Source organism: Odocoileus virginianus, chromosome 18, assembly GCF_023699985.2.
Source record: "Odocoileus virginianus isolate 20LAN1187 ecotype Illinois chromosome 18, Ovbor_1.2, whole genome shotgun sequence".
Lineage (NCBI taxonomy): Eukaryota > Metazoa > Chordata > Mammalia > Artiodactyla > Cervidae > Odocoileus > Odocoileus virginianus.
Genome location: NC_069691.1, coordinates 8,707,609 through 8,734,233, shown reverse-complemented (window position 1 = coordinate 8,734,233; position 26,625 = coordinate 8,707,609). Strand labels below are relative to the sequence as shown.

The following is a 26,625-nucleotide window of genomic DNA, read 5'->3' as shown; positions in this document are numbered from 1 at the left end:
AAAATAAAAATTTCAAACTTATAATGTACATGATAATGAAGCCTCAAAACATAAAAGTGTGGAATTTAAAAAACAAGACAAGTTTATGACCCAAGTGGGATATTAGGGGGAAAAAAAAACTAAGCTGGGGGAGGGGAACATACGTATTATTTTTCAGATGGCTTTATTTTTTCACCCCCAAAGTGAAAGGGCATTTTTTTTCTCTTCTTTTCCCTTCTTTTCAGGGATTCATTTCTGTATACTTTTATGAGTCAACCAAGCTATACAAAATATATTTCTTAATAACACAAGATTGTGTATTATATATCAAATTACCCTACAGTATATGTAATTTTTACTTTACACACATATTTTCATTTACCTAAAAGAAATATATATATCTTAAAATAAAAGTTTAATTTATATTAAATTATTTAAATTTTCTCCAGTGTTCCCAAATTACATAACTAGGTAGTTGCTATGCAAATTATTTTAATATCAAAGAAAAATCACAAGCAATGGTTACTTATGTTTATAACATTAAAATGCTGGTGTTAATATTAGCATTTAATTTGTAAATGAATTTAGAATTAAAAAAGGTCCGTATAGTCAAAGTTATGATTTTTCCAATAGTCATGTATAGATGTGAGAATTGGACCATAAAGAAGGCTGAACACTGAAGAACTGATGCTTTCAAACTGTGGTGCTGGAGAAGACTTTTGAGAGTTCCCTTGGACAGCAAGGGGATCAAACCAGTCAATCCTGAACGAAATCAACCATGAATATTCTTTGGAAGCACTGATGCTGAAGCTCCAATACTTTGGCCACCTGATGCGAAGAGCCGACTCATTGGAAAAGACCCTGATGATGGGAAATACTGAGGGCAGGAGCAGAAGGGGGCGACAGAGGATGAGATGGTTGGATGACATCACCAACTCAATGGACAAGAGTTTGAGCAAACTCCGGGAGATGAAGGGAAGGACAGGGAAGCCTGGGGTACTGCAGTCCATGGGGTCCCAGAGTAGGACATGAATAAATGAATGAACAACAACATAGAATCAAAAAATGAAGGTGGAACTGTACAGGTAGCAATCAAAAAACAAAAAAATCATAGCAAATGTCATGTTAAGAAGCCCATTTCCAAAATATACATGCTATGCACTACAACTGGGAGGAAAGATTCCTTATGGAGGATATGTAAAGGAAAAATTTAAAAGAACAATAGAATGAACCACACTAAAACACATTATTTAACGACATAAAAAAGCAACTCAATGAGTAGCAGAAGTTACTTGCAATAAAGATAACTTACAAAGAACTTGTATCAAGAATATAAAAATAAAAAAAAGAATATAGAGAGAACTCTATGTTAATGTTTTTCCAAAAAGGCAGATCAATATAAAACTGGCAAAAGAAGTAAATAGGCTCTTCAAAAAGAGAACATACCATGGTAAAGAAATATACAAAGAACTCAAATTCATTATAATCAGGGAAATGCAAACTGACACCACAAAGAGATGTTCTTACACACCTAATATAATGACTAAAGTTAAAAAGTTGACAATATCTATGCTGGCAAGGATACTGATCAACTGGAACACACATATACTGCTGGTAGAAGTGTAAACTGTTTTCAGAGTTCAAACTGGTAGTGTAAGAAGGTTGAATGGTGATCCCCTCAAAAGGTATGTCCATGTTATATCCCTTAGAACCTGTGAAGGCAACCTTATTTGGAAAAAGTCTGTGACTATAGTGAAGTTAAGGATCTTGAGATCATTTCAGATTATCTACAAAGCCCTAAATCCAATGACAAGAGTCCTTATAAGACAGCAGAGAAGACACAGACACAGAAGAGAAGGCCACATGAGACAGGATGAGAAAAAGAAGGGATCCTCCCCTATAGTCTGCAGAGGGATTTCAGCCTGCTGAAACACTGACTTCAGACTTCTAACCTCCAGAATTATGAGCTAGTAGATGTCTCTGGTTGTAACCCACCAAACCTATGGTGATTTGTTATAGCAGCCCTAGGAAATGAATACAGGCAGTATCTAGTACAGTTGAACATACACATTCCTTGTGAATGATCAATTCTACTTCTATCCAAGAGACAATGAAACATATATGACAAAAATATGAAAAGAATATTCATATTACCATTATTTGCAACAGTCCCAAAGAGAAAACCACTTAGATAGCCATCAAAAATAGGATGGAAAGATAAACTATGATATATTCATTCAACTGAATAATATAAAGTAATCAAAATGAAAACCTGCAGCTACATACAACATGGATTTATCTAATAAACTTATTCTGAACACAAGAAGGTAACACAGAAGAATTTACTTTGATTTATATGAAGTTCAAAATAGGCAAAATAAATCTACAGTGTTGGAAGTCAAAATAGTACCCTGGGAAAGTAGGGATGGAATGGTTTTAACATACATAATGTTAGAACTTTGCACCCCAAAATATGAAATCACAATTTCAAGCACATATGGAACATTTATAAAAATTGGCCACTTCAATGACAAAAGCAGCATTCTAAACAATAAATGGTGAGCTATACAATGTCACATTTATGGATGGTGATATTTAATAAAGTTGAGAAACAAACCTCAAATTTACCTATACATTTATTAAAATCCCAATCAAACTTGTGTTTTGGAATTTGATAGGCTGATCTTAAAATTCAAGTGAAAGACTAAAGGACCAAGAATACCCAAGAAAATTCTGAAGAACGAGATAGGTAAATTTGATGCTCTAGATATATAAACTAGTGATTTTATAACCTTTATATTGCTACAGGAGTAGTAAATAGATCACATAGAGGGCCCAGAGGAAGACTCAGGCTTGTGATAAAACTTGATGCACATCTCCTATGTCACTAATATCAGTGTGAAGGAGGACTATCGAAAAAGCCGACAAAAGCAAAAACAAAAAAAAACCCCACATCTGCTTAAAGTCCTTGGAGAGCTACAAAGTAGTGAAGAAATACAGGTCAGGATTTGGGGAGGGACAAGTCTGGAGGAATGAGCCCAGGTTTGGGGGCTACTTTCCCAAGGAGTTATTTGCTGATTCTGGAGGTGGCAGCTGAGACACTTCAAGGGATGAGGCTCAGTGAACCATCAGGGATCTCACAGGCTACGTATGCATTAGGAGTGAAGGTATATCCAATGAGAGGTCCCTGCAGGCACTATAGCTCAGGGCTACAGGCACCAAAAGGGCTAACATGACAACATCAAGGGTTGGCAAAGACGGGAAGCGACAGGAGCTTTCAGGCATGGCTGACTGGGCTGCAAATTGGTTCACTCAATTTGGAAAATACTTTTGCCTTATCTACTAAAGTTGAAGATATGTATTCCCTGGGTGCCTTCAATTCTACTCTTAGGTAGACAGGCAACAGAAACATAAACCAAGGTGCACGAAGAGACTTCTACAGGAATATTCACAGTAGCATGATTTGTAATATTCCCCTATTGGAAACACACAAAAAGTCCATGCTTAGTAGAATGGATAAACAATTTCTGGTATTTTTAGGCAACAGAGTACTATTTGGCAATGTATTGATAAATTAATGAACTATATAAAATATACATACCTTACAAACATACCACTTCAAAAGAAGCCAGATATCGAAGTTTATATAAATAGCATTCCATCTGTATAAAGGTCAAAAAGCACACTGATTCCCTTCATATAAAAGTTAAACACTAGTAAAAACTGTAGTGTTCAGTGATACATATTAAAGCATTAAAACTAAAGAGAAAAGCAAAGAAGACATGACAGAACAGTGGTTACCTGCTGGGGGAGAGGCATTAGCAGGGCTGCAGTGGTCTTGCAAAATGCAATGGTCTATTTCTTGACAGGGGTGTTGGACACACAGATGCTTTGTGATAAACCAATATGCATTACATTTTTTTTTATTTGTGTACTTTTCTTTACATATACATGTATCTTTCAATAATTAAAAAGGTAAGAAAACATCAGTGGATGTGGATGGTGGATTTTATCATTCCATAAGTGGTACTGGATCAACTGAACAGAAATGTGGCAAGAGTATATCAAATCTTTAGTTCCTTTCACACAAAAAAATCAACTGAAGGTGTATAAAAAACCTAGGAAAAGCAAAAATCTTTTAAATTTTACTAGAAAATATGATATAATCATCATATTCTATAGGATAAACCATCATATTCTATGGGATAAAATTAATTCCTGAAGAAAAATACAATAATATGATCAATAAAAGCAAAGAGTGAGTTGACCACATTATGATTAAAACTCTTCTCTAAGATAAAGTGAAAAGACAAACCACACATGGAGAATTTTAGTCTCCTGTATCACTGAAATAGTTTATAAAAACAAAGGTAAACAAAATCTACTTTCCTGACCATTTTTGGTTTTATTCTTACATCAAGCTGTGTATTTAGACCTCATGTTACTGGCCTGTCACAAACTTTGATGTTACAACACTGACTTACACTGAGATAAACTGGCCTTAGGAACTCTGATATTTGGTTTTCTGGAAGAGTATTATCACAGATACAATTTACTACCTCCTGCAGTATCTCTGTACAAAGCTGCTGGAACAGTCACTTGGAGGGCTCTGTACCAGGAGAAACTTTTTTTAAAATAGACAAAGTGAACCCTGTAACAGACTATGATTACTTCCTTTTATTGGTTACTAAGAGACACTTGACTAAATCTATGGACTACCACTGGAAAGGTACCTAATTGTGTGGTTTTATTTCAATTCTTAATCTCACTCTCCAATCCTTACTGTCTTTTCAACCAGATTTTTTAGGTGATTTATTTTAACCTACTGCGTGTATGTGATTATGTACACATATAAACACATACACACAGAGAGAGGCATATAATATTAATATAAAGGAAAAACTAATAAATATTTATTATATTAAAGTTTATAACTTCTGTTGATCAAAAGGTATCATTAACAGAATAAATGACAAGCTACAAAGTAGAATAAGATGTTTGAAATACACATAACAAGAGGTTCAAATCCAAGAATATTAGCAACTTCCACAAATTAGTTAAAAAAAAAAGATAATTCAAAATAAAAATGAATAAAGTTGGTAGACAGCAGAGCTAAAGTTCCAATCTGATGTCTTACTTTATTTTACTTAAAAAAATTATCATTTTACTTACTTGTAATGCTATCACCTAGCAACAGTGACAATCACAGTTTATACTTTGGTCTTGGTAGATAATCCTCTATTTCCTTTCTTTTTTCAGGGGAAGGGGTGGATGCTAATAACCTTCCCTGTATAATACTAACATATATATGCAATTTGTTGAGATTACAGAAATCAGATTATACCAAATACAGTAATGTACAATATTTTCCATATAATTAATAAAAACCTATTTCAGAGATTATACTAATACAGGTTCCATGTAAAGTCTTTAAAAGATCTGCAATATACCTCCACACAAAAAGCATCCCTGTGTATCTACTTCCCCACACCCTTACCAGCACCAAGTGCAGGCCTCTGGTTCAGACTCATAAATGGTGATCAGAACACTTCCTTTTGGCTTCCTTCAAGCATTGAGGACAAAGAAATAAAGATGGAGCAAAATAATGAGCAAACAGGAACGACAGGGAATGAAAAGGGTGTGTGATGGAGTTTAGAAAATAAACAAGTGGCTGAAAGTGAACAAAGGAATAAGGAAATGGGAAAGGGGTTAAATATTAAAAAAAAAAAAGTAGGACATCTTTCAGGAATATTCCTATTAATCAGGCCGTGACTCTGAGATAAGTAGAGTAATGACTGAGGAGCAAGATGTAGTTTCTGACTTCATAATCTGATTGAGAGTGGATAAAGGAGGGCTAGAACCAATCCCACCAAGACTGGATATCTTAACCTAATGCTTTTACTTTTGGAGTTTGGGTTTCTTCTCCTCAATTTTTAGTCAGTTTCCTCCTCCCAGAGCTGAATTTTATCTGAGAAAAACTCCCAAACTTCACTTGGAGTTTTTAGAGCAGAGCAAAGCATGTTCCTCACACTTTCAAAGAAAATGTTCAGGCTTTGGTTGCAGTTGGATAACTTCAAAATGGCTTCATTTAAAGACTTCATTAAAAAAAAAAGACTTCATATAAATATGAAAAAAATTATAAAGAAAATTTTAATCTATAAAAAAAGAAAGCTGAGAGCAGAAGAATTGATGCCTTTGAACTGTGGTGTTGGAAAAGACTCCTGAGAGTCCCTTGGACTGCAAGGAGGTCCAACCAGTCCATCAATTAGTCCTGGGTGTTCACTGGAGGGACTGATGTTGAGGCCGAGACTCCAATACTTAGGCCATCTGATGCGAAGGGCTGACTCATTTGAAAAGACCCTGATGCTGGGAAAGATTGAGGGCAGGAGGAGAAGGGGATGACAGAGGATGAGATGGTTGGATGGCATCACCGACTCAATGGACATGAGTTTGGGTAAACTCTGGGAGTTGGTGATGGACAGTGAGGCCTGGCGTGCTGCGATTCATTGGGTTGCAGAGAGTCAGACATGACTGAGTGACTGAACGGAACTGAAAGACTCCATAGAGGAGAAACATCTGAAAGAAATGCACATTTTAGACTGTTTGAAGACAGTTAAAATCACAAGAGTAATTCAGAAACTGAACGACTGGTGAAGGATCTCTAGCTGATCCACTATGAGTGTAACAAGAGCTTAGAGATGGAAAAGAGTGGTTTCACGCTTCGCAGGGTCAGTATTTTCATTCTACCTCTGTGCTCTTGGCTACCTTTAACAGCTCCTCTTGCTTTTTCTCTGAGCTCATCTGTAACTTCTGGAAGACACAGTGAAGTAGGGGAAAGAAAGTTGGTCTAGAAGGGCAGGGGAACGGGGGCCTGAATGATCCTGCCCATGGCCTTAATCTCTCCATTCTCAGCAAACCCGATCTTCTCCGCACAGGAGGTCAGCCAGTGAGATCCAGTGAGGAATGGTTTAAACAAGTTTTGAACAGGCATTGAGTGCTAAGGTATTACAAATGTCTATGTTCTCCTTTGACAGTTTTTCTTTTTTTTTCAATCAATTGAGCAACTCTAAGAATCAGATTTGAAGAATAAACGTTTATGGGAACCAATATTGGGGAATCTGTCTTGGTGCAAAGGAGGACCTGGGATACAGGGAACTATCTCAATATTTTAATAAAACTAAAACCTAATTGGTTGTGACCATTTCAAGAGGATTAATGCAATTTAGAAGCATACACACCCTGCTTATTTAACTTATATGCAGAATACATCATGAGAAACACTGGGCTGGATGAAGCACAAGCTGGAATCAAGATTGCTGGGAGAAATATCAATAACCTCAGATATGCAGATGACACCACTCTTATGGAAGAAAGTGAAGAACTAAAGAGCCTCTTGATGAAAGTGAAAGAGGAGAGTGAAGAAGTTGGCTTAAAGCTCAACATTCAGAAAACTAAGATCATGGCATCCTGTCCCATCACTTCATGGCAAATAGATGGGGAAACAGTGGAAATAGTGGCTGACTTTTGTTTTTTTGGGCTCCAAAATCACTGCAGATGGTGACTGTAGCCATGAAATTAAAAGACGCTTGCTCCTTGGAAGGAAAGTTATGACCAACCTAGACAGCATATTAAAAAGCAGAGACATTATTTTGCCAACAAAGGTCCGTCTAGTCAAGGCTATGGTTTTTACAGTAGTCATGTATGGATGTGACAGTAGGACTATGAAGTAAGTTGAGCACCAAAGAATTGATGCTTTTGAACTATGGTGATGGAGAAGACTCTTGAGAGTCCCTTGGACTGCAAGGAGGTCCAACCAGTCCATCCTAAAGGAGATCAGTCCTGAGTGTTCATTGGAAGGACTGATGTTGAAGCTGAAACTCCAATACTTTGGCCATCTGATGCGAAGAGCTGACTCATTTGAAAAGACCCTGATGCTGGGAAAGACTGAGGGCAGAAGGATAAGGGGACAACAGAGGATGAGATGGTTGGATGGCATCACCGATTTCAATGGGCACGAGTTTGGGTAAACTCTGGGAGTTGGTGATGGACAGGGAGGCCTGGCGTGCTGTCGTTCATGGGGTTGCAAAGAATCGGACACGACTGAGTGACTAAACTGAACTGAGAAGCATACACTCAAAAAAGAAGTGCTGGAGAAAAAGAGTGAGTTTTTGTGATTCTATAAAAAGCTTAGTCTGTAAGAAGACAGTCCCTCAGTCAGTATCTGAGAAACAGCAATGTATTAGTGCTCAGATATTCACATAACAGAGAACCACAAAAACAGGATTAAAAGATGGAGTGTGGATATACACCGATGACCTGAACTATGTTATGCAAATGCTTTATTGTGTTTTCTGGACTTTCAGGGACACTGAAATAATGCACATGTGAAAGGATTAGAGCAGAATAGCTGGCTCCATGCTGGTATGCTACCACAGGGAAACCAAGACAGCAAAAGGAATATGGAAATCAACACAGCTCTACAACCCTGATCATGCTCACCCACTGTTTGACCACATATTTCCTTTTTTGGAGAAAAAAGATAAAGAAATTCATTCCCCAAACTCTTGGAAGACAGAATCTAGACAGACAAACGCATATCTACATAAAAATTCTGAGGACTAATACATAAAGCTTTAAAATATTAAAAGCCAAAGCAATAACTTAAAATAAAATACTTCCTTTAACTGCTTTTGCTAGTGGTCTGCAATGCATTTTCCACAGTTCCCCAAGATAAAAAGGCAGCTGTCAGTATCCATTCCTACATTTTTCTCATGAATATATATCAAGGGAAGTACAACAAAATCTGCTTTGGATTAGAGTTATGAACATCAGATTTCAAAAGAACAAAATGTTTTAGGAGTTTATTCCAGCTTTGTCTCACCAAACCCTAAAAATGTGGGGAAAGTAGAATTCTATAGTTCTGAGTTTTCTTAAAGATTTGAGAAAGTAAAGGCAATGATATTTTCATATATTATTCTAATTGGAAAATAAAAAAGAATAATGGACTACATCCTGACATTTAAAAATACTTTTGATAGTGTTTCCCAATTACCAACAGTGATGGCTATGGATAACATGGATGAAGAAATTAATGAGCAGTATTATTTATTCTTATTAAGTTTAAGACCATCTCCAGTACTACCAATCAGACTTGACATGATGTTTGAGAAAAGAACATCATAAAATTACAAGGTAGGCTTAAAAAGTATGCACAAGTGATTAGGGAGTCCTAATGAACAGTAACAGATTTATTATTTTAATTTGCAGCATAAGACATAACCACAGGAATCAAGAAACTGATATATTTTTAGATGTACGTAAGTACCTATACATTGAATGGCAAGTTACTGTGGAAACTTTCATTCTGTGGAAACTTTAACTGGATTTATGTGCTAGAATTAGCTGATGAGTTGCAAGTTTTGAAGTGGTAAACTCATTAGCATTAAATCACAAAATATATTTCTTTATAAATATAATGCATTTATCATATAAAATATGTATTGATAAACATTTGTTTTCCTCTAGCTATATGTAAATAGTGACAAAAGAAATTAAATTATGCATGCTTCTTACATCTTCTGTGTAGTTGAAAACATCTTAAAATTTTATTTCACTGGACAGCAAATTAAAGAAGAGAAATGATGACCTTTACAACTAAGGCCTTTCTCCTCTCCTACTCTCTATACTGACAAAAAGCATCCTTCTTTTTACAAGGTCCTTTAGGCCAGTGTCAATTCCCTCCCCCCATTTCTGTATCTCTTTAGATAGCCTGGTATCTAGCACATAGTAGAATGAGCCCTCAAAATATCTTTTGTCTTGATTCAACATTCAAATAAATAAAAAATGTTGTCATATTCTTCCAAAATATATAATGTCTTTAAAATATTATATCCAAAGATTATGTAGTAACAAACAGATATAAAAATAAAAATACATATTGAGATAGCATATCTAAAATTCTTAATAAATTTGATAATTTATTATCACGCAAAAGTGTGATAATTATTCTCATATACTTTTCAGGCATTTTGTGTTACAGAATGCAAATGGTGATAAACCTCATTATTAAAAAGAAGTCTCTTAAATAACAAGATATACATGAAAAAAAAAAAAAAAGAACTTCTTTGGTTCAAAAGCCCAAATACTTATAACCCAGGAAACATTTGAAATGTATGAACAGGTAACTTATCTCCATATGGGATATTTGTTCTTCAACTTTTTATCAATTCTATATACAAAAGAAATGCTAAGGAGGACTGGATCTGTATTATAATGGAAATACTAACACCTGAAGAAAAATAAAATATTTAAAAGGACCAAGAAGCCAGAATTCTTGTGTACCCCAAAAATGTACAAAATCAGAAGTACATTTTAATATGCCAGATCTTATTTTAATCAGCTCTTGGGGATTTCTCGCGTCCTTCTCTTTATTTCCTACCCTACTAGGAGGATATTTAACATCTGCTATTGGCATGTCGGTCTGCAAACTCTGCTTCTAGCAGGAAAACAGTGGTGTCTTCTCCATTTCCCCAGTACACACACCGAGCTCTAGACCAAAGTCACAGCTTCCTATGTCCCTTAAATATTCTCCACAATCAACTCTGACTCATGATGGCGCCTTTATCATACTAAAAATCCATATTTATACTTGTCAGAATTTCATGCAATAGGGAGATGACAACCCTGAATCAGCTCTCCAGACAGGCATATCAAGGATGCTTTTTCATTCACTCAGTGCTTAGCAGAGATAAAGTTTTGCAATAGCCTCCAGAATTCTGTAAGAGCAGGGAGGCCACATCACCAGGACACTTCTTGGCTCCAGAACAAACTGATTTAGAGCCCAGCTGCAAAGTCACTCACATTTGCCAAGAGAGGTTTTGAGTATTCTTTGGGACCCACCCCTCACACAAACAATGATTCAAACAAAATGAAAACAAAACAAAACAGGCTGACTCACTCCAATACCCTTAGCTCCATCCTGTAGGAAGAAGTCTATAAAACAGTGTGATGATTAGCCTAGGGATTTCCTGGTTATTTTCATTTTCAGAGCCTCTGTCTAGTGTAAAAAGTATCAAATAGGGTCTAATTAGACCTGAACACACACACCTGCTCAAACATCTTATTGTTCTGAGTGGTACAGCAGGGTTATTTTGGGTTATTTAAAAAATTCTCAAATCAGTAGTCAAGAAAGCAATGAAGTCAGTTTATCCCAAGCCTTATCAGTTATTTGTATCAGATATTAAAATGATAACCCATTGCCTGTTCACAGAGCACTCACCTCATTGTCTGACTCCACGAGAACTTGATCATATTCACTAAGCGCTACTAGAAACATGATAGAGGTGACGTTTTCAAAGCAGTGTATCCATTTTCTTCTCTCTGACCTCTGGCCCCCTACATCGACCATTCTGCAAGGTTAATAATATTCATATTAATAGCACATAAAGAAAAGTGTCAATATAAATATAGCTTTACTTATAAACTTAAGAAATATACTTTCTGAAGAGAATAGGTCACCAAAGTCAATTCAATTAATATTTATTGACCATCTACTAATTTTCTGTTACCCAAAATCAAAGTCAAGACATTCCACATAATAAATCATTGTGGCTATTAAAAAATTACCTGGCATGTATGAAAATTATGACTTTGTAAAAAAAAAAGAAAGAAAGAAATCCTGTGCCAAGCCAAGCAAAAAGGGTGTTTTATTTGACCAAGCGTAGAAGAGTCAGAAACAAAATGAGTTTTATTTGTGTTCAGCTCTAATGGCAAATACTGTCTTCAGTTTCTTTTCCTATAAAATGAGAATGAAGATCTTCATGTATTTCTCAAAAAAGCTAGAGATGACTGCAAAGGCATTTAAAGGATGTAAGATGTCATACATTTCAACATGAGTGTGTAAATCTGTAAATGCAAACACAACCCCACTGATCTTCCAGCATTTGAGGCTGTTTTTTTCTTCCAATATTGACAATAATTTGTACAATCATGCCAATAACATGGTGGAATAAGCCTTATGCATAAATCAACTTGCTAGCAAGAAGTCATGTGTATAAAATTAAGATGCTGTAAGAAGCCACCATATGAATTATTTCAAGAATTTGTTTTTATACATCAACTCTGTGCTAACTCATTGCTCAGGAACCGACATCAATTAACTTGAATGCTAATGTACACATGAAAATATCTAGCAGAACTTAATATTGAATCTAAGTTTCTTCAAATTATTGACTAAAATGTGCACAATGTTTACAAGATAAATCTTTTCAGAAAATGAGAATTTTAGGTACAAAAAGTTTGGGAGTAGGGTTCTGAAAGTGTTTGTTGAGAACTGCAGTTGTTCTTGGTGTCTTCCTGGCTCTCAGCGTCAAACCTAAATTAAGAAATCAAGGATGTTCCAGTGATTGCTTTGAAAAGTTTTCATGAAAGAGATATCTGAGGAGCAAAACATTGGATCCAGGGAGACCTATGAACTACAGACATCAAAACTAGATTCTTAGGTCTTTATAAATATTAAAATGCTAGCTCTTCTCTGGTGTTGAGTGAATAGTATGTTCATTTATATGAAATGCTCATTCTCTGAAATCCTGTCATGCTAAGCTCTATAAGATGCTTTTGATTGTAGCAAGAAATTATTATTCTGTCATTACTTTTATTGAAGTACCAAAAAATGTCCTTTAAAAGTTAGTACACAAAATGAAGGAAACAACGTCCCCAAGATGGAATAGTGACATGGTTTCAGATTTCACTAATCATAAAGCAAAGAGGAGACGAAAATCTCCATGAAATGCTACATGTCTTCTGAAAATATACTAACAAGGTTAGAACCAGATGGAAATGTGGTGTTTCAAATGAAAGATCTCTAAATGCTATGAACTCAAAACTTAATCCAGAATGCTGAAGCTATAAGGAACCTTAGTGATCATCTAATGTAACCATTTTATTGATGAAAAAAATGATGCTCAGAAATTATTTCCAAAGTGTCACCCTCTTTATGGATATGTCTAACAGATGCCAGCACAGGTGCTGAGACTGATTAGAATAAAACACACAGTGCTTTGCAGGCAATGACGGAGGACCTGCTTATCAGAGTAACGGGGCAGTTACACTGTAGAAGTTACATTAACCCCCACTTCACAACCCTGTATTCTATGTAGCTGCCTTAAATAGGATGGGTTCTTCCAAGTAACTCACCTTTCTTTTTTTTTTTTTTTATATTTGAATTTTATTTTATTTATTTATTTATTTATTTTGAGTATTACTCTTTTTTTTTCCCATTTATTTTTATTAGTTGGAGGCTAATTACTTCACATGGTTTCATTGCTCCATGCACCATGCGGCTTGTATTCTAACTAAAAGTACATCTGAGAGATTGTGTAATAAGAGGTTAAATGAAAGCAGTCTTATTTTTTCTCATCTTAAAAAAAATTAGACTACTTCTGCTGAAGTATTACCCAGAAAGAATAGCAGTAGTGAAGGAGAAAGTAATAAATCTTCATTCTATTTTCCTATGTCAATTTAGGCTAGGTTAATCAATGCATTTTCAAAACCTTGTGTTTTTAAATCTTTGAAGCAACTTATGTTGATTTCACTGATTTCTTAGTGATTTAATCTGAAATAAGAAACCTGTTCATGCGTCTTTCTTCTACTTCCTCTTTCAGGGACACATTACTTCATTTATGTACCTAATGATAATAACTGGTATAAAGGTGTTATTGTTTTAAAGTCTATACATGATTTCAATATATATTCACCAACGTGCTCCAGGTCTAAGAGCTGGGAAGTGGATTTTATGGACTCAGTTACTACCTGAAAATGACACTTTGTAAGTCGAAGGGGTATTCGATGATCCCTGTGGTGGGGACTCGAACTCTGAGCACATCTTGCTGCGTAGGCAGGTAGGCAGGGTCAGCAACGCGGTCCAAGTCATTAAGATAGCTGGAGGAGGGAAGACACAGTGAGAAAGTCAGTGACACCATCGCACATGGCCTGCTGATGGAGAAGGAAGGGAAACAATGCATCCCAAGAGAAAAGAAAGAGAAAATCAGGAAGTGACAGGTGCAGTCACCCTTCCACAAGTCATAGCAAGGTTATCCATCTATGACGACATGGTTCATGGTATTTCTCACTTCTTCTCTTACAATCAAATAGAACCCAGACCAAAAGTAAAAGGGGAGAAGAAAAGAATTAAATCAGTCTCTTGCCCTGTACTTGTTTAGCAGATCTGGTGATTGAGCAGGAGTTTAAAGCAAATAGCTCTTGAATTATTTACACAAATGTTATTTGTATAAAACAGATAACAGAGTGACACATAAGGTCAGGATGCATTTTTTTTTTCTTTTTAACAGAACACTAGTCCTTTCCTGGAATGTATTTCCTTATAAGACAACAGCATACTATGTCCTCAACTCTATCCAAAGTTTGAGTCATTCACAATTTATGTGAAGCCACAAGATTTCTAGCTACTGAGGCATCAATATCTAAGGCCAGATATTCCCAGTGTATAGAATCATTACACCTAAACTTTAAATTTATCTGCTTATATAACACTTCTCCATTTAAAAAAAAAAAGCCTTTTCACTGTGAAATAATTTTAGACTCACAAGCAGCTGCAAAAATATTACAGAGAATTCTCCTGTGCCCTTCATTTAATTTCCCCCAAAGATAATATCTTACATGACCACAGTACATTATCAAAACCAGGAATCTGACATTGATCCAATAATATTAACTAAACTAGACGTTATTTAGATTTCATCAATTTTTACACACATACACACACACACACATTTTTGGAGGGTATATACAACTATGAAATTTTATTTCACATAGAGATCTGTGCAGTCACCACCACAATCAGGATACAGAATTGTTCTGCTATCAGAAAAACTTCTTTGTGTTACCCATCCCAATTCTAACCCCTGGCAACCACACATATATTCTCTGTCAGTAGAATTTTGTCATTTCAAAAATGTTATATTTCATTCTCTAAAATTAAAAAAATATTTGCAACTGTGAGAATCACATAATTGGTGAGAAATCACATAACTGATGAGAAACAGGTAAGCATGACTGTTCGGCATGGTATCCTCATGATTTCAAAGAGACCCTATGTTCCCGTTGGCCCTGAAAGGTATGGAGCACAGGTAAGATTTCAAAACATGCAACTACAAAGGATATACAGAAAGTAACTAACATGTGAAAAAGATTTAAAGAAAAGGTAGAACCATAAGAGACTATATCCTCAATACCTTTATGCCCACGAACAAGACAGAGTGAGTTCTGAGATACAGAACAGGGACTGTCTGGTGTGAGGCATAACTTAGCAAGAGCATGAATACTCAGCTGACATGACCTATCCAGGAAAAAGACTTTGTCTCACCCTCTGTTACTCCTTATTACCTAAATGAGTGCCCAGCAAATAATACTTCATGATTATTTGCTGAATGGATGGATGATTTCCTATGCTGAGAGTTAGTTTTAACACTATTCAAATATCCTTCTTACTAGTGGTGTTTCCATATCAATGACATGGTTAAATTTGAAACTGAGTAGTGAAAAAAATACCACATTAAGTCTCTAAGATTCAGGGATCATAAAACAGTAAACCTGGGTATGGCTTTAACAAAGAAATAAATTACCACCTTTTTGCAGCTGTATCAACTCTTTAAGACAAAACTGTATTAGTCTGGAAATTTTTAATACAAAACAACTAATGAGTATTTTACTGGCCTTACCTCAAACACATCAATGAGTCTCTAGCTGGTTGTTAGCTCTCTACTGACTGACAGGAACCAGCCAACGTGGACAGCTTCTACCTGCATAAGCCTCAATCCGATGTGGGCCCCTCATCCCGGGCTTCAGGATTTGGGAGGGACTCACAGCACCTCCTGCATTTCACATTTGCTTAGGGAAAAAAGCCACTCTATTCCCTTAGAAATGGAATTCTAGCACGCTAAGACTAGCCCATGCTCATTTGTTGACTCTTGTCTCATTCTGAGAAGAGGTAACAATGGAATAATCTCTTAACTGAATTGCACTTTCCACCGAAGTGCCTCCTGTTTGGGGGGAAAATTTTGATGGAATATGGGAGGGATGGGTTCATGCTGGACTATTCCATTCATTTAACCTTTAACAGAGAAACACCGAGGTCTGGACAAACTTACATTGCAGAGTAAATTCAGAGAGTTAATTGTAGCTATAATTTGTTTTGTACGAATGATTTTGAGTGGCTGCTGAGGTCATTCTTGGGGTGTTGCTATGGTGACAGGTACAAGGTACATTTCCAAGGCAATGTATATATAACAAGTGACTGGTAGTAGCTCTTTCCTGATGTCAGAGAGAGAAAACTCCATGATTCACATGGGACTTATTTAACTGTCTAGGAGTGAACACTTATTTAGGATTGATTGAAAATGGAAAGTTTAGTCGATTAAACTCATTTTATTCCAATCCGTTCATGGGGATTTAATCACTTGTCACTGCTTTGAGACACTTAATAACTGAAAACTTCATAACGGCTTTAAAAAAAAAAAATCAATATTTTCCCCACCGACGTTTGCCCATTTAGGGTTCTCACACTCCATAGGGTCAGGGATCATGACCCCCTTCGTCCGTGGCTGGTCACCAACACTCCACCAAGGGACTGGAACATAGCAGTTGCTCAAGATGTGACCCAAATTAAAACTACTTCCTAGAAAACACTGTAGTGGTTAGAAAGGTAGGTTACGCCTTCTAGGAGAAAACAAAAGAGGATGGGGGTTGATAGGTACCCATCTTCATGTAACTACCTCTCTGGGTTATTACTGGCCTACACTGTGCAAGAACCAAATTCTGAACTAACATGCCTCTGATGAATGTAAAGCCAACACAGGAAGGAAAGGCTGCATCCATTTAACTTCATTTAGTTGATGTGCTTCCTGACATTCTTTCAGGGCCCGGCCACTGAATGATATAATTGGTACATCTGTTTTATGCCTATCAGTATCAAGCTTTCAGGCCCTGGAATTCACTCTAATCCAAGGCAAACAGAGGGAGTGGTCCCTTATTAACAGATGATTGTGACACAATATCTTTAATGGAAGAAACAGGCTTCTGATGGTTTTCAGTGAAAAGCAAGACAACAGAGACTCGTCTTGGTAAAATTTCCATGGTTCCTTTCCTACCATGAAAAAATGCAGGGTCATCCTGAAATTTAACAACCATCTTGATGGGACCTGAGGAAATGAAGATCCCCAGGATATGATCCCTGCCGAAAGGAGTTTACTAACTTGTGGGAAGAAAAGGGTTATATGAAGCGGAGGAACAGAGGAGTTTATCAGGGAAGGAAAGAATGCGTATTTTGGAGACAGTCATTTTCTGGGAAACTGTTTGATCTGTCTCTAATCCTTGGTGATTATCCACGAAACATCCTTCTCTTGCATGACTGATTTATATGAAAGAATTAAGGAAATGATGCCCATTTGTTTATAATTACACTTTGTAATTGCTAAATTCCTTTTACACTTAACTTCAGGATCCCATCTCTGGTTGCAGAACAATAATAAATTCATAAATGGGATATAATCTGTTACTTTAAATGATTAAAAATATATGTGATAAACTTGAATGTCACGAAAATAATATGCTCCAATCAAATTAAATATGGCATCTCTCTTCTGAATATTTTTAAAAGAGATTCCTTAGTTTTTGACAAGTTTGTCAGTAACTGTTTTGAAAGTGTTCGTCACCCAGTTGTGTCCGACTCTTTTGAGACCCCATCGACTGCAACCTGTGAGGGCTCTCTGTCCATGGGATTCTCTAGGCAAGAATACTGTTTTGAGTTGACCTTCAAATTTAATTTATGCTCCAATTTGACAGTAATGAGAACTTTTTTTAAAGTAAAAAGAAAAAGCCCTACTCTACTACCTATGACTGGAAGGATAATTGAAATCTAAGTCAAGAATAGCATAGAAATTAGAAATTCAAGTGGTTTTTTTTTTAAGTGAAAGAAACATGAATAAGATTTTGAGATGACTCAGCAAGTAAACTGTATCATATTACAGCTGCGGTTAAAAAAATTAACACAAGTATTAGGCACACAAGCCTTATCAATTATACCAAAAGGGGGAAAGAATCCATGGGTGGTAAGTGGAAAAAGAAATCTCTGACATTGGGTCTACATCCAACCAAACATAGTAAGATAACTGAATACGGCACCTTGGGGCATTTAATGTAACAACACTATGGGCCATGCATCCGTGTATCGGGGTTCTTTAACTCCTGTCTAAGAGCCTCCTACATAGGCTGTGTTAATAAGAGATCTGCAGTTCAAGTCAGATATTAAGATGAAGCCCTGGCACAGAAAATGACTCTGGGTAGAATTTTACATTTTTAATTATTGAAAAGAAGGTTACAAAAACTAGGTTGACTTCATTAAAAAAAAAAAACCCTAAGACCTCATTGTAAGAGCAACAGCTTTAGGGTTCCTGAAAGCTGATCATGCCTGGGATCTTCTTTGACACTGGCAAAAGCACTGACGCTAAGACACTAGAAACACACAGTCGCTGAACAGTTGCTATGTGACCACAGGATTCGAAGGAAAGAAGTAAAAGAAACGTTCAAAGTGAACTTTAAAAAAAAAAAAAAAGAAAGAAAGTAACCGTTCTGCAAAACTGCCATCTAGAGGGGACAGTCAAGCACAGGTTTTGGTGCCAAGACCCATCTATGTGCCCCCTTCTCCTCTGGCAGACCCTGCTGTTCGGAAGAGCCTGGCTAGTGATCTGGTTAGGTGGCTCAGCTGCACGGGATTTCTGATTACTCATGACACAAACACTTTCATCTTCTCAAGAGCTCAACTTTCCTTTTTCCTCTTTAACACCTGGCACACCATGATCAGAGTTCAAGGAGGCACAGCAGAAAATCTGTTCATAAGAAATTATTTGTTTTAAATACAAAATTCCAGATTTAAAACAAGATCACCTAGGGGTAGCAGGGGGCTGCAATCTCACAGTTTATGAAAGCTACTCAAGGGAAAATGTTCTGTGGGATAAAACAGGAAAGACCATGTATTTCAATCTTCCTTTGCCAAAAAACTAAACCAACTCAGAAAATCAGATATTTTGAAAGTAAATTAAATAACTCATAAAAAGATACTATATCACTGCATTTATAAACAGTTTCAGTATGCTATATATGGATAGTTGATCTCAATGTCAACCATAAAGAGACGATTAGTGTCAAGTGGGGGAAGGAGCTGGCAGCTATATGTGATTCAGGCAGGCTCTAGGACCAGGCCTAGGTCAGAGCAAAAGATTCCTAACTAAGTCTGTTGCTCAAACAAATTGACCTTGTAATTAATAGAGCAAAAAAAAAAAAAAACCCACAACCAAACAACAATGGTTGGGGAAGGTATAAATCAGGAGCTTGGAATGATATACACACACAACTATATATAAAATAGATGACCAACAAGGACCTACTCTATAGCACAGGGGACTCTACTTAAGGTTCTGTGAAAAGCTATGAGAGAAGAATCCGAAAAATAATGAATATGTGTATACATATAACTGAATCAATTGCTGTGCACTGAGGCTAACACTGTAAATCAACTGTGTGGTGTGGTGCTGGTTTAGTCACTAAGTTGGGTCTGACTCTGGGGACCCCACGGACTGCGGCCCACCAGGCTCCTCTGTCCATGGGATTTCCCAGGCAAGACTACTGGAGTGGGTTGACATTTCCTTCTCCAGGGGATCTTCCTGACCCAGGGATTGAACTTGCATCATCTGCATTGCACGCGGATTCTTTACTGTGGGGCTACCACAAAGTCCCAAATCAACTATACAACAACAAAAAACAGAAGAGAGAGTAAAAGAGACAGAGATACAGAAAGAGAACAGGAGGGAGAAAGAGAGGCCTTTTCAGTTTGTCTGTTTGGCTTTGTTAATTTATTCATCTTTTATATGACAATTTTCAAAGCTGCTGACTAATTTTGACACAATTTTTATACTTCTAAGAAGTATCAAGCATCAGAAGGCTACTTTTTATTCTAGTCTGCCTCTCTTGAACTGTAATGACAGTGCTTAATTCATTTTTCAGTTAATTTACACATATTTACTGAAAATCTTTTGTATGTCAAATTCAAATCACTGTGTGTGTTGGAGAGGGAGGGGGGATGGCACAGGGAGCTGGTAAAAAATACATATATATATATATACACACACACATATTCTTTGCCTGTAGGGACATCAGGTTACCTGGGAAGTAAAGATAGCACAGATGAATCAATTAAGAAATAATTAAGTGCCAAATTGTGAGGTGCTAACTATGAATGCATTAAGAAGGGAGAGATGATTATGAACTGGTCACTGGAGAATTGCATAGAAAAGTGGAGGATGAGTTACACGGTGCAGACCTAAGGGGACTAGAACACGCTAAAGAGGAAAGAGGAGAGAGATGGGAAGAAATCAGCAGACACATAAATTACTTACTCTTTTATTATTCAACAACTTTCCCTGAAAGCCTATATTGAAGGCTAGGCACTGTGCATAGCCCTGGGTGGAAGCCACGGAGAAAAAAAAAGATGTGAATCCTGTTCTCAAGGAGCTTGTGTTCTAGCAATGGAGATAAATATGCCAGCTAACAGCCATCTTACAGTGCAGGTAAGATGTGGCTCGTAAGAGAGCTTCCAGTGATGCTAGACAAGAGACGGCCACGGGCACAAGGTTGCTGACTCAAGCAGGTCTCTCACGGTCATGTCTCCTTAACTTGGATACTGGTTTTATAGAATCAAAACTTTCATTTTAACAAGGATGTCTGGGTTTGAGGAGCTGGTCATATCAAGCTAGTTAAACTAATTATAGATCAAAATTCTTCAAATCAAGAAGCACTTGGGCTCATGAAGAAGAACATCAGGGTAAGCCCATCAGAGTTAAAAGAGGGCTTGGCAGGTGAGGAGTCGAAAAATAAAGGAACGGGCCGGATGGAGAAAGCAAAGGTCCTGGGCTCACCTCAGACTGGAGGTGGGGTCACCTCCTAGTCAGGCACGTGTTATGTTAGGCCCCTTTCAGAAGCGGGTCAGTCCTACCTTTGGTTACACTGACTGTTAAAGCCCATCACGCCCACCTAAACCAGCTGTACCAGGCACCGCATGGGGCCAAAGCCAAGACACATGAGACACAATCTTTGTTCTCAGAGCCAAATCTACTCAGTCAATGTTTCTGGTCATTTATTCCAGCGTTAGTACTGGACATCCTTTGCATGGCATTTAGAGGTACTGCCAGGGAACACAATCTAGAGCTCTCTGAAGCTCACTTCCTATCTGAAGTTTTGTTGTGCTAAGCAAGTTTACTGATGGAGTACTGCTGAGGAACAGTAGGCCATCCTTTCTCCGTCCTCGAAAACGAATTTCCAGGTTGATTTTGAGCATCCCAGGCATAAGGTAGGGTCACTCTAAATGGCAGAAGCAGAATACTAGCTGCCTTTTAATCTTCAGTCTCCTTCCACGGAGGAAGAAGTTGCACTTTTCTCTTTCCTTTTATGGGGTCGGGGTGGGGGCTGAAATCAGACAGTAAGTATTTTAGGCTCTGTGTACCATTCAGTTTCTGTTCCAACGATTCAAATTCTGCCACTGGGCACAAAACGAGCTTTGGACAATACATAAACAAATGGGCTTGGCTATGTCCTAATGAAACTTCATTTATAAAGACAGGCGGCAGGCTGAGTCTGGCCTACAGGTTTTCCAAACCTGTTTTGTAGTAACAGCGCCCCTGTTTTCATCTGGGTATCACATCGTCTGAGTGGACTGTGGTAAGGACTGTAAAGAAAAGGTCACGCAACTGAACATGCAAACGCTCTGCCAAAACACCCGCAAGCAGCAAAGCAATAGAGTGAAGCGTGTCTCCCGTCCCGTCTACTCCTCAAGCAGAGTCAATGAATGATCAGCAGGTGTTGAGGTAAGCCTTTTCCCTATCACATCTCTGTAATAAAGGTTAGAAAGACGCTAGTCTTATCTAAGTCTTACCATCTCTAGCAGCTCCAGGCATTTTGAAAAAGCAATACTAGAGACCAAGTCTTAGAATCTGATGGATTCTTCACTGTGGAAGACAAGTTACAAGATGTGTGCATGCTCAGTTGTGTCCAGCTCTTTGAGATTCCATGGACTGTAGCCCGCCAGGCTCCTCTGTCCATGGGATTCTCCAGGCAAGAATATGGAATGGGTTACCATTTCCTCCTCCAGGGGATCTTCCCAACCCAGAGATCAAACCAGAGTCTCCTACCTCTCCTGCATCGGCGGGTGGATTCTTTACCACTGAGCCAACTGAGAGCCCAAATTACAGGGTGTATTTTGTTTCATTCTTGTGAAAGGTTATTAGGAGATATGGCTCATTAGATAAAAGAAAACAAAAACAGAAGTAAATATGTCACTCAGATGAAAAAAAAAGGTCCATTCCATGTTATTACTGTCACTCTTTGAAAAAAAAAAAAAAAGCAAACATAGTCAAGATCAATTATCCTCTTATGAGCTCAAAATAGCATTTCGAGTAATTTAACTATGTAGAGAATAATCTCTCTGCCTATACCTTTCCAGGTGAATTTGGGGAGGAGTGCCAGGTTTTCTCTTGACTGCAGAGGATGATGGTTTCTCAGATAAAGGCAATATACTGTAACAGAATCAAAGGATTTCACAATTTACGAGGGAGTTTAGAGATTACAGAGCACATCCCACTACCTGAAGCAAATGAAACTTACAAAGTCCCAGAGGTGAGGAGAGGCAGATGTAATTCCACTAAATGCTAGACTTGGACTCAATGGTTTCACCATATGATGTCTCATCTGCCTCTAAAAGCCTGCAGTAGGCTTATACTTCTTTTAAATCATCAGATAAAGAGTAAAGTTATAATGGCTGCGAGAGTCAGAGCCTACACACTCTCGGGTTCAAGTGTTTGGCACATAAGTCAATTAACAAGGTACTTCTTCAAGGCTTCAGCCTGAAATCAGATAGATATGCTAACAGACCTCCAAAAACTCATTTTGCACTTAAAATTCAACATTCAAATTCCTTGTGCATTTTTAAAATAAAGATTTAAAAATGAAGTTAGAAATAAACTCCAAATCTGACTTATGCTCAAAAGTCAATTATCATGTACTTTGGATTTATGGGCTGTGGAACATGCGGAAATTTCAAAAAGGTTTCTGATTTACTGACAATCTTGGAGGGCACTTCAGGAAAGCAAGATTAGGGATTACTTGGTCCCTTATGGTGAATGTATAGTCCATGGGGTCACAAAGAGTCAGACACGACTGAGCGACTTTCACTTCACAGTAAACATGGACAGAGCAGTCTTTTGCCAAACGCCTGCAGTGTGAACACTTCACATTACATGACAAGTTGATTGAGATTTGTGTTCTCTAGCTAATGTCAGGGAGCTTTTGGTACTGTAGGCAGTGAACTCATTTGACCTGATGTCTCACTATATTAAGGCAGGTGGTGAACCATAGCAAAAAAAGGGGGAAAAAAAAAAGTAAACCTACAGCCATCTGTTTATTGTGCTCTTTATCTAAAGATATTCAGAGTCCTCAGGCTTTTTTTTTAAAAAATCAATAACAAAAAAGGTAATAAGGGAATCTACAAAACTCTCCTGCATCTTAGAATGCTTTTTTAGTCTTTCATTAAATAGAACTGGAAGAATATGCCAAATGAAAACCAACAGAAAATTTTTCCTAAACTGCTCATCTAGAATTTCCCATCTCTTTGCTTCTACCAATGTTGCCTGTCCTTTGAGCCATCTGACTGTTTTATTATGATCAGCAAGTTGGCTAATCAAAGTAGAAAAAAGAAAGCTCAACTTATTTTAGTGTATTTATGGCTCTAGTTTGACTCCAGTAAAAAGTTATTAGATGGAATATGGGGAAAAAAGGTTAAGACTCTAGACTAAAATAAAGAAAACAGTATTTCTCAATTATCTCTGACTTAAAACATCTTCCATGTTGTATGAACAACTGATATATTGTTAAACATAGTCAGAGCTTCCCAGGTGGCACAGTTAAATGAAAATCCAGAAATGGATGATAATCAAAACCCTTGTGGGTGTATTTCCCAGCAAATTCTAGTTAATTTTCCCACTGATCTTACACATACAGAACTACATACAGGCAACACTATCGTGCTCATACTCAGTCATCCCTGACTCTTTGCAACCACATGGACTGTAGACTGCCAGGTTCTCCTGTCCATGGAATTTTCCAGGCAAGAATGTTGGAGTGGGTTACCATTTCCTACTCTAGAGGATCTTCTTGATCCAGGGACTAATCCCACATCTCTGGCATCTCCTGCATTGACAGGCAGGTTCCTTACCACCTGGCACTGCAATAACCTTATGAAGATTAATAGATAATTTGCATCTTTCATGGTAAGTGATTTTAAACTCATAGGTATTTATCTACTGGCGTCCCAGGTGCCTCAGTGGTAAAGAATCTGCCTGCCAATACAGGAGACATGGGTTTGATCCCTGGGTGGGATCCCTGGAGACGGAAATGGCAATCCACTCTAGTATTCTTTCCTGGGAAATCCCATGGACAGAGAAGCCTGGTGGGCTACAGTCCATGGGGTCACAAAAGAGTTGGACATGACTCAGGGACTAAGCAAACAAAAAGTTTATCTATTAGTCTATCATCGACATACCTGTCAATTATCAATCAACCAATCCCTTATTAATTCATTCAACTATCTATCTATCCATTCATCCATCCATCCATCCATCCATCCATCCATCCTCCTCTGTGAGGGTAGGTTTCAGTGATTAAAAACTTGGGCTCTGGAGGCAGCAAATCTGACTTTAGTTTTTACTTCTATCACTTACTAATTGTGTGACCTTGAACAAGTTACTCATCCCCTCTGAGACCCTATTTTCTCCTCTGTTTCATGGAGATAATAAGAAATATCTACAACTTTGCATGTAAATAACTACACAGAATCTAACACATAGGAAGTGGTCAGCAAAAAAAAAAAAAGTGTTCAAGCTCTTTTGGAAATAGCTTTTCAAGGATGCCAGACCTTCAAAAACGGCAGGAAAAAAAGAGACTTAAATGCCTGTAGCTCTGGCACATCATAGTTCATTTATTGCAGCCAAAGACAGACAGTGCCTACATCATGGTCACTGAAACTGTGGAAATTATCTAAGTGCTATTTCATGGAACAATCATTTGCAAAGGTCAAACATGAGCACCTGATGTTAAGAACCATGGGCAGAGGGGAGAGACACTTCAATAAAGATGATAACAGATACAAAAGAGACTTGTACAAGTGTTAAAATGCAGGGCAGGGCTTCTCAGATGGCTCAGTGGCAAAGAATCTGCCTGCCAACAAGGAGCATGGGCTCAATCCCTGGTCCGGGAGGACCCCACATGCCACAGAGCAACTAAGCCCATGTGTCACAGCTATTGAGCCTGAGCTCCAGAGCCTGGGAACTGCAACTTCTGAAGCCTGTGTGCCCGAAAGCCCATGCTTGGCAACAAGAGAAACCACCACAATGAGAAGCCTATGCATCCCAACTAGAGGGAAGTCCCTGCTTGCCGCAACTAAAGAAAAGCCCATGAAGCAACAAAGACCCAGCACAGCCATTAAAAAAAAAAGACACATGGCATAGTGACAGATAACCTCTGGTATTGGGCAAGACTTTCAGAGGGTGTGACTCTTGAATTGGGTCTTGAAGGATAAACAGGAGTTCCAGAGAGAAAAGAAGAACAGAGGCATACTCGGGCTCTGTTCTCAGTATTCCTGGCAAGTGGCCTGCGCTGACTCTCAAACCAGCAGGTTTCTGGAGAAAACTGCTGTTAAGCTGCAAACTTTAAGCAGATGTGCATGGCAGGCACCGATTCTCACACTGTTAGAGATCAGATATTAATATCTACATGTTCCCCAAGTCTAAACTGAAAAGCCACAAGAGAGACAGTCAGTACTCAGGGAGGCTGGTCTTAAATTCTGTAAGGTGGTGATACTGTCTAGGAAATTAGATATAGAATATCAACAAAGTTTTAAAATTTTTATCATAAAGATAGAGCAACATAGAAGCCCCACATGAAGCAAAGATGCAGGATAAAATACTAAAGATATATCAGTGGAAAGTACACAAAAGTCAGAAAGGAAAAGGGTAACAACTATCTCGAATTCAGAGAAAGGAATTGTGTTGAGTCACTCTGTGAAAATGAATTCAGTATTGAATGAGTGATGCTCAAGACAGGTGACCTACAGCCTCATCAGCATTATTCCCGAACTTCAAGGGACCTTCCCTGGACCACACTGGAATGACATGTGGAATACACTAGTGAATGGGTGAATCCAAAGGGCCATTGGTCTTATCTGTGTGCTGGGAGGGTTTTCCTGGCTAAGAAAAGGAATGTGCCCAGGACTAAGATCGGGAAGAATAAAGTAACTCCAATAACTTGGTCTCCTGGCACAATGGAATTAAAGGCAGGCTAGCTAGGCATCTTGGGCACTGAGCTATAATACAAAAAGTGCCAAAATATCCTATGAAGATAACAGAAACATGGGGCGAGCTAACTCAGGTTTCCACACACAATTTCCATAATTGGCAGGAACTGATTGGTTCTAATCCCTGAAAGTAAACAAGAGTCTTCTAGAGAAAACAAAGATGATCAAATGTTCCT

The 26,625-nt window shown here is 37.7% G+C and overlaps 1 protein-coding gene across 2 annotated transcripts in view; it reads right to left on the bottom strand.

Moving 5' to 3' along the window:
* LOC110145442 (guanine nucleotide-binding protein G(q) subunit alpha) overlaps positions 1-26,625 on the bottom strand; it is a 303,045-nt gene that overhangs the window by 67,013 nt on the left and 209,407 nt on the right. For both annotated transcript variants that reach the window (XM_070480317.1, XM_070480318.1), the window contains exons 4-5: positions 13,789-13,917; positions 11,258-11,387 (exon numbers count right to left, since the gene is read on the bottom strand). In XM_070480317.1, coding sequence (XP_070336418.1) covers positions 11,258-11,387; positions 13,789-13,917 — 259 coding nt within the window. The remainder of the gene's footprint in view (positions 1-11,257; positions 11,388-13,788; positions 13,918-26,625) is intronic.